Source organism: Salarias fasciatus, chromosome 15 (assembly GCF_902148845.1).
Source record: "Salarias fasciatus chromosome 15, fSalaFa1.1, whole genome shotgun sequence".
NCBI classification, from domain to species: domain Eukaryota; kingdom Metazoa; phylum Chordata; class Actinopteri; order Blenniiformes; family Blenniidae; genus Salarias; species Salarias fasciatus.
The window spans coordinates 25,938,642-25,952,598 of NC_043759.1; the positions used below are offsets into that span (position 1 = coordinate 25,938,642).

General features: G+C 54.4%; 1 protein-coding gene across 3 annotated transcripts in view; it reads left to right on the forward strand.

Moving 5' to 3' along the window:
- enah (ENAH actin regulator) overlaps positions 1-13,957 on the forward strand; it is a 42,958-nt gene that overhangs the window by 23,246 nt on the left and 5,755 nt on the right. For 2 of the 3 annotated variants that reach the window (XM_030109951.1, XM_030109952.1), the window contains exons 4-9: positions 3,780-3,852; positions 7,453-7,703; positions 10,310-11,071; positions 12,969-13,279; positions 13,369-13,496; positions 13,593-13,641. In XM_030109951.1, coding sequence (XP_029965811.1) covers positions 3,780-3,852; positions 7,453-7,703; positions 10,310-11,071; positions 12,969-13,279; positions 13,369-13,496; positions 13,593-13,641 — 1,574 coding nt within the window. The remainder of the gene's footprint in view (positions 1-3,779; positions 3,853-7,452; positions 7,704-10,309; positions 11,072-12,968; positions 13,280-13,368; positions 13,497-13,592; positions 13,642-13,957) is intronic. The other variant, XM_030109953.1, reaches the window with a different exon arrangement.

The window sequence follows — 13,957 nt, forward strand, 5'->3', positions numbered from 1 at the left end:
TGATAAACACCGTCCCTCATATTCAGAACAGACTCTGGAAGCGCTGGTTTCCCTGGTCTGCTCCTCACCTTTGAAAAGAAGCTTCAACAGTCTGAAGCTTTAGGGTTTTAGTCTGAAGGTTCAGAACAGAAAGTTGTAAAAACGGCTGAACTCAGTAAGAAGCAGAGGCTTTGAAATTTATTTTATTCTATTCTGTTTTTTAATCTTATTTTAGCTCCATTTATTATTGTGACTTTTAACTTTTTTGTTCTCGTCCTGGTTTTTATATCAGAGATTCCTTTTATTTCCCCGAGGTTTTCTTTTTATTGTTTTTTAATGTGTTTTGTTCTTTATTTCTTCCTGTCTTTTGTACTTTATCCTTGTTGCTGTATTGCTGCATGGAGGAACACAGAGCGGACTGCCGGTCAGAGCTCAGGTTTCCATCTGAGAGTCTTGATTTTCAAGCGAATTTAGTGAAAACGAGCAAACAGAGAATGCAGCATTATGCGTGTTTCCATTTTGTGGTTATTGAGATGAGCGGACGTCGTCAGAGACGCCTCTCTGCCTCAAAACAAACGACACACTCCCGCATTAATGTTCGCTTCTTTATCATCGGCTGACCTGAGGTCGCCTGCTGCTGTGTGCCTCCTGGAAGACATTGTGCAACGTGTTGTCTCTCCTGAGAGTGTGACGCGAGGACGTGATGAGGCGGGGGACGGGACGGAGGGTCCTACTCCTGACTCATTGCTCGGTCTGGACCCGGTTCCTCCGTCGGCCATGTTTTCACCTGAGTGACCACTGAGCTGGAAAAACACACACGTCACACTGGAAGTGTTGAGGTGAAGAGAAGGGTTAGTGGACGTTCACTCTCTCACGCACACACACGAAACGCTGCTCATGTCAGGTAAAGTTCACTGGGTGTGTGTGTGTGTGTGTGTGTGTGTGTGTGTGGGGGGGGGGGAAGGTGGTGAAACCCGAGAGGCCGTCAGCTGGCTCTGTTTTTGTAGATCATGTGGCTGAGAGCTGCTGTAAACATTGAGGGGTCCCCCCTCCATGAACACACACACACACACACACACACACACACACACACACACACTCCCCCTCCCCCGTCGATTGGCATGCGGTGGCGCCTGTTGTGTGGAGACACCCGGTAACCTCACCCCACCTGCAGCTGCCTGCCCCACTTCCTGCTGGCCGGTTTCTCCCTCATGGAGCCGGAGGAAGCTCCTGGAAGATCCAGACTGTAGACCAGGACCCAGACTGTAGACCAGGACCCAGACTGTAGACCAGGACCCAGACTGTAGATCACAATCCAGACTGCAGACCGCCGTTAGAGGAGGAAGATGGACCGGCTCATCCCCCTCCCGTCACGGCGGGGTTCAGAGCTTCCCTGGGGATTAGCGGCAGCTGCGCTCACGTCGCCTCAGGACTGTTCTCATCAGCGCTGCTGTACGTAACACACACACACACACACACACACACACACACACACACACACACACACACACACTCCGCCGGTTCAGTGCCCGGCCGTGTCCGCTCGTCACGTGACGGCAGACTGACCTGCCGCCGCCGTCTGACCCGCAGTGAGATTTCTTTAAGAATGGAAATCCATCAGTCTGATCTGATAACAGTGACTTTGTGTTAGAGTGTGTGTGTCTGTGTGTGTGTGTTTGTCATCAAGTTGGACATTTTTTTCCGAACAAGAAATTTGTTTCAGATTGTTAACGGGCTCATTATTCCCTGAAAACAGTTTACTCCATGAGGAGCCGTTTGTTATGTAATACCAGACTGTGTGTGTGTGTGTGTGTGTGTGTGTGTGTGTGTGTGTGTGAGCCTCTGCTGAAGCCCCGCTGATTGGCTGCTGTGCCGCTGTGCAGCTTTCATTGGCGAGGCTGTTCTCTGGTTGTCGTGTAGCAACAGCCTGGCCGGAGGTTCGGACCGCGGCCGCCGGAGGAGACACCCACCAGGGAGAACATGCAGACTCTCCACAGAACGGCCTGGCCGGCGCTCGCCGTGTCCCACAGGGACTGTTCACCTTTGACCCCCGGCTCTGGCCGAGGCAGGACGGGGGGAACGGAGCCGGCTGCTGTTGCCGGGGAGACGGCGGACCAGAATATAGCGGCCGTGCGGCTCCGCCGGGCGATCGGCCCCACATGCCTCCAGGATCATCATCATCATCATCATCATGGTGTCACTCACACATCCCGCCCCCGACTCGTGTTTCCTGTTGGTGGGCGGCCGGTGCAGGTGCAGCGGAGCACGTGTCCGCCTCCCCCCTCCCTCCACTGAGGGGCGGGAGCCGCCATGGACCATCTGGGAGAACGCCGTCTTCAGGGTCAGGAGACGCAGTTTAATGTCAGTGTGAGACGGAAGCAACAATACCCTCCCATTCAGTCAGCGGCGCAATCCCAGCATGCTTTGTGGCGTTGTCACATGATCCACATCCAGCTTCAGCAGGACGTATTGAAGCTGATTCTGTTTTTATAGACAGATTTTGATAGATATAGACAGAAGTGCTCCGAGCGTCTCGGTACCCTTCCCAGCTCCTCTGCTCTGCTGCAGACTCACACAGATCCGTCCCGGGCTGCTGTCACGCCTGATGACAGGACGACTCTCTGCACGAGGCGCCGCGACCTTGTGACGCTCCCCACGTTACGCTTTGCCTCCCGTCGCTCGGAGCGCTCGCTGATTCAGACGCTCTCTCACATTCCTGCGCCGGCTTTACAGTTAGTCCACATTATTACAGCAAGACATTTCCCGCCTGAATTCTGTCCTCGCTCTAATCAGAATAATCCCCTCTTTAAGAATATCGCGTCACACACACCCATTCGAATGCGGTGTGTGTTCTCCACCAGCAGCAGTGTGTCATGCTCTATTCTCAGCTCGGTCCCTCACACTCACACAGGTATGTGTTGTCTCAGCCTGGAAGTATCTCTGGGCTTCCTCTCACTGACTTTTACTACTGTCAGCACCGCTGATGGATTCTCGCTGGTCCTGTTTAAAAATGGCTCCATTCAGCCTTCGCATTAGAATAAGAGGTGATTTAGTGGCGGGTCCGGCGTTGGACGCAGGATTTTCTCAGGTGTCATCTTGTAAATCATGAACATGAAAAAACAAAACAAAAAAGTGATAATTTACACACAATAAAGCAGAAAAACTGACAGCACCTTATATTAAAACACATCAAAGTGAGAATATTTGAGTCCAGGCAATTGCTAGTTGCCCATTCGATTGCCATTGGCTAGTTTTGTGTTTGGGGGCGGGGCTTAGCCAAAGGTCAGTTTGAAAGCAGGTTGAATGTGAACTGCGCTCTGGTCCCGCCCTCTTCTGTCTCACAACAAACCACTTTGTTCTGAGTGTCTTTGACTGAACCGGGAGCGTCTGACGGCTGGACTCTGGCTCTCAGGCCTGTGGAGGGTCGACGGCCGCCGCGCTCGCAGAATCCCAGTCTCAGATTACCAGTGTTACCCAATGCTGACGATTCAAGTTAAAACGCATCGTTTTTGCAGTTTCTTTTCTGAAAACTGTCCCGTTTGGATGGCAGCGTTAAGGAAACTGTTAACATGTAAACCGTAGAAATGCTGGAATGGATGTAATTCTGCTGACGGGCCACTAGTGGGTGCTGCTTATCAGGAATTAAACCACCTGAACAGTAAATTTAACATATGGTCTATAAGCCGAGGCTGCGACATGAACAGTCTCCCTACAGAGACAGGACCAGACTGATGATGATGATGATGATGAAGTCAGCTGTATGTGTGTGTGTATGTGTGTGTGTGTGTCGCCCTCTCCAGGCCCCACATCGCCCAGACAGGCCCCCCAGGTCCAGAACGGCCCCACGCTGGAGGACATGGACGTGCAGAGGAGGTAATTAAGCAACTTCACACTCTGTGTGTGTGTGTGTGTGTGTGTGTGTGTGTGTGTGTGTGTGTGTGTGGTGTGTGTGTGTGTGTGTGTGTGTGTGTGTGTGTGTGTGAGAGAAGCTCTGCTGGGAGAAGGTCTCCTGGGGATGAAGGTTTTGCAGAGACGTCTCTCTTTGCAGGAGTCTTCAGCAGCATTAAATCAGCAGCAGCTGATTTCTGCTCGGTCATGGATTCATGTGTGAAGCCAGCAGAGTGGCAGCGCAGAGGAGCAGTGGAGTGTTGACGCGTTTTTATTCACATCCCAAACTGAAACAGTAAAACATCCCAGGACGTTAGTCGGAACGAGCCTTTTGGTTCTTTCCTCCGCCTCTCCTGTGATTTCTCCCTGTAATGAGACGAAGACGGCGGAACGACGGAGCTCGGAGGAGGCGGCCACCTCAGGAAGTCTGAACGGAGGAGCGAGCGTGGCGGAGCTGCGGGGAGATAAAGTGCAGGGTGCCATCCGCAGATTAAAAAGACATGAACTGGAAATAATGGGTTGTGGTATAAATAGCTGTGTGCGGCGTGGGAGAGAGGAAGTGTTGTGGAGGGAGAGAATGTGTCCCGGTGTTGAATGGAAGTGAGGATGGAGAGAAGATTTCTCCTTTTATCACTTGGCAGGAGAAGAAGCCGCTGAAACGTGTTGACGTCCAGAAATAATCTGCGATCAGACTCACTGCTGCTGCTTCACTGCCCGTCTGTGTCTGTATTCACCGTGAGTCGCTGCTGGATGGCTGGAGAGCCGCACAACTCTCATCTTCTCTGTCTGTCTGACCTTTGACCTTAGTTTCTTTGTGGGTAGTTCCTCTTGGGTTGCTTTAGGAAGCTGTCAGATGTTGGGAACTGTTTTTTTAGGACCTGCTAGATTTTTGGAAGCCATTAGTTTGCGGGATCTGTTCAATTCTGGGTACTGTTAAGTTTTGGGAACTGTCAGTTTGTTGGACCTGCTACAGTTTTGGAACTATTAGTTTGTGAAACCAGTTTGATTTTGGGAACTGTAAGCTAGTTTTTGAGATCTGTCAGCTTTTGGGACCTGTTAGATTTCTGGAGCTGCTAGTTTATGGGATCTGTTAGGTTTTAGGACGTGTCAGTTCTTTGAACCCTCCAGTCCTGTGGACCTTTAGCCTAAAGAACAGAAAAGGGGTCCAGCCGCTCTCTGAGAGGACAGTCACTGGACTTGAAGAGGCGTCATGGTGGACAATCTTCCTCCCAACATCAGACATGAACACAGAGCGGGTCCAGGATGGAGGACTGGACCTCTGGGATGAGGTGTGAAGGGAAGCATCATGGAGGGTAACCTGGATGAATCCATGATTCATTCATAAAAGCAGGATGTCTCGACCGTCAGCACTGTTGATGAAAGTCTGAACGAGTTTTAACTGCTGCATTTAAAACAGTCTGTTGGCTTTAAAAGCACCTGACTCCGTCCCACCCTCAGCTTGATTCAGATTCTGCTTCCTCTCCGATGGCTGGTTTGATAAATCCTTCAGTCGGTTCTATTTTTAAAGTTCCTTTTGTTCCTCCAGAGCACGTCGGTGACGGTGAAAAGCCTTTCCTCCCACTGACAGCAGGTCAGACCCATCCTCAGATCCTGCCGCTCCACATGCCTGATTGCCACCAGGAAAAAAAAAAAAGAGCATTTCCGTCTTTGCATGTTTGTCTGTGGAAGTGCATGCTGGAATCCAGGCCACGATGCTTCCCACGTTCCCCCTGCAACCGTTTCCCTGGCAACGATTGGCGGTAGGCGAGAGAGGAAGCCATCAAACAATGCAGGAGACTTTTTACAGCTTTGAAATGTGGAAGAGTCCCCGGAAGTGAGAGGAGAGAGGTGCAGACGGAGGAGAGAGAGAGAGTGGTGCAGACGGAGGAGAGAGAGAGAGCGGCTGCAGACGGAGGAGAGAGAGAGCGGCTGCAGACGTAGGAGAGAGAGAGAGCGGCTGCAGACGGAGGAGAGAGAGAGAGCGGCTGCAGACGGAGGAGAGAGAGAGAGCGGCTGCAGACGGAGGAGAGAGAGAGAGCGGCTGCAGGCGGAGGAGAGAGAGAGAGAGCGGCTGCTCGTTGTCCACTAGCAGGAGGAAACCCTGCAGACCCCTGGCTGATGCTGCTCAGTGCTGAGATGTGGAGCAGAGGATGCTGCTGATGTCCAGAGGAGGAGCTCTGCAGCAGGAGGACTCCTGCTTTCCTGCTTTGAAACCTTCCCGTTACAGACGTTGCATTAATGCTCTGAAAGCCGCTGTGGTGTAAATGAACAGCTGGAGCCTGCTTCGTTCAAAATGTTGTGTAAACGAGGCCGAATCCTGGACTCCATCCAGAAACACCGTCCACAAGCCGTGCTTTGGCCGAACGACAGACTCTCTGATGAATCCCACATTATAACATGTTTTTGTGAAAGGCTGTTCCTGCTGCTCCTTGTTGAAGCTTCCTTCAGTGAAGCGCAGTGTGTTTTTAATGTTTGTAGCTTTCATGATATCAGAGTCTTCTCCACCAGACTGAACCACGCTTGGTAATTATTCTGCATATTTACACCTCGGTGTGTGTTTTAGTCTGTTTGTCCTGCTGTCCTGGAACCTCTTCCTCACAAACTGAACCCTGGCTGGTTGTGGTCGAGTCAGCTGTTCAACACACACACACACATACTGTACATACACACACACAGCTGCTGTGCTCTACTGACACCTGCTGGTCAAACCTCCACACTGCGGCTGCAGGAGCAGGAAACCAGCTGTTTCAGTAGCACCAGGCCAGAGGGCCTGGGGAACTCAGCGATAGGGGAGTTTGCACAGCTCCTGGTTCCTGGTTCAGGTGTTGTGGTCTGGTCCTGGAGGCTGATGGTCTGGTCCTGATGGTCTGGTCCTGGGGGCTGATGGTCTGGTCCTGGGGGCTGATGGACTGGTCCTGGAGGCTGATGGTCTGGTCCGGGGGGGCTGATGGTCTGGTCCTGGAGGCTGATGGTCTGGTCCTGGAGGCTGACGGTCTGGTCCTGGAGGCTGACGGTCTGGTCCTGGAGGCTGATGGTCTGGTCCTGGAGGCTGACGGTCTGGTCCTGGAGGCTGACGGTCTGGTCCTGGAGGCTGATGGTCTGGTCCGGGGGGCTGATGGTCTGGTCCTAGAGGCTGACGGTCTGGTCCTGGAGGCTGACGGTCTGGTCCTGGAGGCTGATGGTCTGGTCCTAGAGGCTGACGGTCTGGTCCTGGAGGCTGACGGTCTGGTCCTGGAGGCTGATGGTCTGGTCCTGGAGGCTGATGGTCTGGTCCTAGAGGCTGATGGTCTGGTCCTGGAGGCTGATGGTCTGGTCCTAGAGGCTGATGGTCTGGTCCTGGGGGCTGATGGTCTGGTCCTGGAGGCTGATGGTCTGGTCCTGGAGGCTGATGGTCTGGTCCTGGAGGCTGACGGTCTGGTCCTGGAGGCTGATGGTCTGGTCCTAGAGGCTGATGGTCTGGTCCTGGAGGCTGATGGTCTGGTCCTGGAGGCTGATGGTCTGGTCCTGGAGGCTGATGGTCTGGTCCTGGAGGCTGACGGTCTGGTCCTGGAGGCTGACGGCGGCTCCTCCTCTCTGCTCCTCCAGACAGCTGCAGGAGCTTCAGAGGCAGAAGGAGCTGGAGCGCCAGGAGCAGCTGGAGCGGGAGATGCTGGACCAGCAGGAGCGCGAGCGTCAGGAGCGCGAGCGTCAGGAGCGGGAGGCGCAGGCGGAGCGGGAGCGGCTGGAGCGGGAGCAGCGGGAGCAGCTGGAGCGGGAGGCGGTGGAGAAGGAGCAGCAGGAGCAGCTGGAGAAGGAGCAGCAGGACTGGGAGAGGGGGAGGCGCATCTCCAACGCTGGTGAGCGCTCACACACACACACACACACACACACACACACACACACACACACACACACACACACACACACAGTGACTGTCGGTGACAGTGTGTTATGGTGTGTGCCAAAATGTGTTACGTTGTGTCTTAGTGTGTGTTACAGTGTGTGTGTGTCTTAGTGTGTGTTACAGTGTGTATTAGGGTGTATCCCTCCTCCCACCTCAGTCTTCAGCTCATGTGGAGTGAGCTGTGCAGTGGTTCGCTCCGTCCAGGCAGTCCGGGGGTCGTGGGTTGGAGTCTGGGCTTCTCGGTGTGGAGTTTGCATGTTCTCCCTCTGCTGAAGCAGAGTCAGGAGGAGAACTCTTCTGGTGCTTTTAACTTGAAAGATGTGGTTGGATTTAAAACCATGTGCTCTTATTTAACTGATGGTTTTTCAAACTAAAACTTTAAATTAATCTCCATTTAAGTTTTCAAGTATTTCACTAATAAAACGGGTTTATTTTTACAGCTAACACCGTCTCCCCGCACTAATCTGTTGTAGTGGGCAGTTAAAGCCTGCGGCGAGACATTTAGCGATGCTGAGAGGGACCAGCTCAGACCTGACTCAGTGTGAAGACCTGTTCACAAGACTCGCCAAGTACAGCTCGCTCTGGTCAAGACGCTGCTCTGGAGGAAACACATGAAGGCAGCTGTCGGTGTGGAAACCATACAGCAGGCGCTAGCAGCCATTAGCCATGAGCTGTCTTGATTGGCTAGCGACCAGTGGCGGTGGAAACCTCAAATATCCCAGAAAACTAGAAAAGTGTCTCCAGCTCTGGAGGTTCTCTGTGGATTTGACCCAGCTGTTGGTAGTTTAACGCTATTGGTTCATTTGAATTGGGGGGCAGGGCGGGGTTAAAGGTCAGCTCCACATGAGCGAGCCTGAAGACACACAAAGAAACTTTCTCCTCTTTCAGAGTCTGATCAGGGAAAGAGGATTCTTCCTCCAGTCCGGTCTGACAGGCGTATCTCTGAGAGGGCTGATCAGGCTGGGTCATCGGGCAGGGCTGGTGTGACGGTTATGTGGAGGCGTTGGAGTCCTGATGTCCCGAGGAAGTTTATTCCAGAGGTCAGACGGTCAGTAGAGACAAACAGCTGCTGCTGCTGCTGCTGCTGCTGCACTCTGTGTGACCTTAACTGGACTCAGCTGGACTCGACTCGACCAGACTTCACGTTGAAATCAACAGTTTGAACCAAAGTGCTTCACATGAACAGAAATAGAAATCTAACAATACGAGGTGCCTTTAAAAATCCAACGAAATGGCAACAAATAAAACAAAAAAGTTACCTTCCAGTATTCATTTCAGTAATAACGTTGGCTCTGCCCCGGGGATCGCGCTCTCCATGGACTCAGTGATTTAAGAAAGTGGGCCCTTCAGCTGAGAGGGAGAGAGCGTCCACTAAGGCCCTGTCCACACGGAGCCGAAACGCTCGTATTTTTCAAAACGAATTGCGTAAAGACGGAGTCAGCAAAAAACAAAAAAATGCGTCCACATTAGTGAACTGAAGACGCATGTAAACGCTGTAATACATAACCACGCCCACTGGCGGCGCTGCAGTGCAGTAATAGTTGGGTAGTGCGCATGCGTATAAAAGCGTGTTGTATTCACGTGGTATTGTAAACAAACGCAAAAGATGGCGACCTCCGGAGCGAAAGTTAAGGAAAGTTTGGTGTGGACGGACGACGAGGTACAATTACTATTTTGCACAGATATTTAAAAGACCTTTTGAAGCGCCGTTGTTGTTGTGGTTCTGTCGGACTTCCGCGCATGCGTCCTGTTGTAGAGGCGGGGCAATGACGAAATCCTCTCAATAAATATATGCGGCAAAGGCGTAACAGCGGACACGTCTCAGGCGCGTCTTCAGATTTTTCCACTCTGGGACCCGGCTTCAAACTTTGCTGTTTTCAGAGCCCGGTGACGCCGGCTCCCTGTGGACGACCGGTGACTGAGTACGAACATTTGTGCGGATTTGTCTGAGCTTGGCTCCGTGTGGACAGGGCCTCAGGCTAATGTCTAAACTCTGGGATCACTTGCAACTTAAAATAAACCAGAACAGCCTAGTTTTAAGGGGCTTGCCTGATGTGCCGTGGTAGAGGCTCCGTCCCCTCCGAGCCTCCGGTTGGCCCTGGGCACCCCGGTCCTGCTTCAGTCTGAGCTGCTGCTGGTTCGACCATGAGGGCGAGGACAGGCGGGTCGAGTGTGTGAGGGTTTCCAGCCTTCCTTCTTTCCTCCTGTGTGTGTGTGTGTGTGTGTGTGTGTGTGTGTGGTGTGTGTGTGTGTGTGTGTGTGTGTGTGTGTGTGTGTGTGTGTCCTCTGATAACGCTCCTTCACTAACACTTTAGCTTCTGGAACAGTCTTGGTAGTTCTGCTGGTTCTTCCTGCTTCATCTGCTCCCCTTCTCTTCTCTCCCCCCCTCCCCCTCCCCTCCTCCCTCACCTGCTCTCTCTCTCTCCCTCCCTCCCTCGCCCGCTCTCTCCCTCCCTCCTGGTGTGCGGCTGCCTCCTTCCTTCCTGTCTGCGTCCTTCCATCCGTCCCTCCTCTCCTGTCTGTCCCTGGTTGTGTCCCACTGGCGTGGCACGTGCGCAGCGTTCGAGAGCACGCTGTACAGTCAGGAGTACGGCAGGACGTCCTCCACGCCGGCGTCTCCGTCCCCCGCCGCGTGCCCCGCCGCCGGGCCGCCGTCGCCGTGCTCCGCCACGCCGCCCACGCCGCCGCTCAGACACTCGGCGTCTCGCTTCGCCACCTCGCTGGGCTCGGCCTTCCACCCCGTCATGCCTCACTACGCCACGGTCCCCAGGCGCCAGCCGGCCTTTCCTCAGGCCCCGCCCACTGCCCCGGCCCCCGCCCCGGCTCCGGCCCCGACTCCGCCCCCTCCCTCCAAGACCGTGGTGTGGTCGGCCTGTAACTTCACCCCGTTGCCGCCCTCGCCCCCCGTCATGATCAGCAGCCCCCCGGGGAAGGCCACGGGTCCTCGGCCCCTCATCCCCATCGCGGCGCCGTCCCCCCTCACCCAGAAGCCCCCCTCGCCGTCCCCCAACGGGCCGCCCATGTTCCCCGCACCCTCTCCCGTCACCGTTCCGCACAGCCACACCCCCCTGGGCATCAGCTGCCCCACGCCGCCCCCGCCACCCACCCCTCCCCCCCTGCCCTCCCCTGTAGCTCCGCCCACTTCTTCCTCCTCCATCATGTCTCCCCCCTCCTCATCCCAGGCTCCTGCTGTGCCCTCTCCCTCTACAGCGCCCCCTAACGCCGCCGCCGAGCACCTCTCCCTGCCCGTTGGCCGGGACGCGGCCGCAGAGCCCCCCCCGGGTCAGGGGGGTCCGGGGGGCTCCTCCAGCCTGCCCCAGGGTAAGAGTCCCGTCTGTCTGCCGTCTGTCCTCCTCACGGTCTCCACCTTCCACTGCTTTAACTCCACTAACACTGTTAACACTGACCCATAACCCCCAGACCAGGTCCTCCTCAGACCAGGTCCTCCTCAGACCAGGTCCTCCTCAGACCAGGTCCTCCTCAGACCAGATCCTCCTCAGACCAGGTCCTCCTCAGACCAGGTCCACCTCAGACCAGGTCCTCCTCAGACCAGGTCCTCCTCAGACCAGGTCCACCTCAGACCAGGTCCTCCTCAGACCAGGTCCTCCTCAGACCAGGTCCTCCTCAGACCAGATCCTCCTCAGACCAGGTCCTCCTCAGACCAGGTCCTCCTCAGACCAGGTCCTCCTCTGTAGCAGCTCTGCCAACCTCTCTGAGTGATGAACTCTCTGCACAGCAGCACCTAGTGGCCTGACCTGTGAACTGCAGCTTTCCCACGTTTCCCTTCATCCTGCTCAAACAGCTGGACGAGTCTTTTCTCTGAAGTGAACCAGACTCCATCATTTCTTATCGACCTTGTGGAGCTGAGCCTCACTGCCATCAGTCGCTGAGCTCAGTGTGTGTTTCATATCGTTACTCAGATGTTTTGATTTCTCCACTCGGCTTCTGCTCCTCAGTGTTTTTCTCGTTAACTGATCACGAGCTTCGCTCTGCCAGATGCTGCGATGTCTAACTCTACAGTTATACTTCACACAATCCTTGAACGTCTTTTCCCAAGTCAGACTCATCCGTCTATCCTCATCCTTACCTGTGGCAGAGTTCACACCAGTGTTGGTTCCAAACAGGAAACAGAAACTGGCCTCTCATCAGAATGAGCTCCTCATAAAACATTGGTGATAAACATTCCTGCTGGAAAACATGGCGCTTCAGCTGTATTTGTGTGTGTGTGTGTGTGTATGTGTGTGTGTGTGTGTGTGTGTGTGTGTTGTACTGACACCTGTTGTGAAGTTGTCTTGTTTTTGTTTCCAAGAGTGGAATCTACACTATATTGCCAAAAGTATTTGCTCGAATGCCTTTACATGCATATGACCTTGAGTGACCTCTGATTCTTAACCCAGAGGACTTTATCTGATGTGGCTTCACCCTCTGCAGCGAGAACAGCTCAGTGTTGACTGGAATTTTAGAGTATTTGTGAAGTCAGAGACTGATGTGGTCTGTATGGACCAGCTGCTCTCCTCGGCCCGCCGAGCTGCTCTGGATTGTTGCTCGCTGAGTTCACCGAGCTCCTGAGAGGAACTCACTCTTTCACTCATGTTTGTAGAAACGAGTCAAATTGCTTGATTTCACACCTGCTGTGGCCATGGAAGTGACTGGAACAGCTGCAGAGCTGAACAAATACTTTTGGCAAATTAGTTCATTTAGTGAGATTTGGACAATCAGTTAATGATTTAGAGTCAGAAATTTAGGGTTTAAAGTTTAACTTTTGCCATCCCCATGTTTTCTGGCTGCTCTTCACGCCGCTGCTCACCTTAACTAACCACGGCTGCTAATCCAATACCCCCCGCTGCCCTCTGACGCGAGCCGCCGTCAGACGCCCGCCCCGGAGAAACCCTCCTTTATTTCACATCCAGCCGACGGGGTCCAGTAACCAAACACTTTTCACTCAACAGGTGTTCTTCTTTTTCACTCGGTTTGATAAGTATTACTCTGATTTCTGACCAGGAGAAAGGGAAAATGGCGATACTGAGTGTACATTAGGTGGAAGTGGTTCAGTCCTGAGTGTTTTACCGTCGTCCTCCACAGTGATGAAAGAAAAGCTCAGTATCTGTTTTCAGTCTTTGTTTCTTGAGTGTTGAGAGACGTGGGGTGGGGGGGGTGACCCTCGTGTCCGTCCTCGTGTCCTGACACGTCCCCCACTTCTATCCCCTCCCACATGCAGACGTGGCGCAGACCCCCAACCCCCCCCCCTCCTCCGCCCCAGCCGTCCGCCTCCACTGTGACCTCCACCCCCCACCAGTCCGCCGGGCCACCCTCCTCCACCCCCGCCACCCCCACTGCCCCCCACGCTGGCACCGGGACCGGGGCGGGCCCCCACCCCTCCGGCGGGCCCCGCCCCCCCCACCGGGAGCCCCCCCTCCACCCCCTGCACCCCCCCTCCCTGCCGGACTCCTCTCCCCCTCCGCAGAGGACCGCCCCCTGTCTGGGCTGGCTGCGGCGCTCGCCGGGGCCAAGCTCCGCAAGGTGTCCAGGGTGAGTCCCCCCCCCCACTGCCCGTCCCCCCACCCTGCCCCCCCCCATGTTCCTCCTCCTGCTCACCCCCTGTTCCCTGAACGTTCCAGAGCGAGGACGCGGCTCTGACAGCGGCCCTGTCGGGGGCCACGGCGGCCAAATCGGAGGTGAAAGGCAACGGGCCGCTGTCTGCAGGCGGAGGCCTGATGGAGGAGATGAGCGCCCTGCTGGCCAGGAGGTAGATGGACTCCGCCGCTCTGCCGCCGCCGCTTGCTGACAGACATTCTCCCGGCTCTAACACCCTCCTCCTTTTTCCTGCGGTTTGCTCCTGCAGAAGGCGGATAGCAGAGAAGGGCTCGTCTCCGGAACCCGACCAGAGATCTGTGAGTATCCTCATCCTCTGCAGTTCCACTCTCACCCACTAGATGTCACTCATCCTACTCGCAAAACTGTTTGGCTTTACGTTCATGCTGCAGAGGTATCCTTAAACAAGCTAGTGAAACTGAAGCCGGCAACAGTAGAGTGCTTTTAAGATAAGTCCTGAAATTCACCTTAGCGTTCTGTATCGGATCATATCATATGGTACATTCCATGTTTGACCACTAGATGTCACTGTGTGGGAGCACAAAGCGGCCACACTACCACAGAATAAGCTGCACTCCTACCGCATTTGACTAACAGAGCAAGAAAAATGTCTCC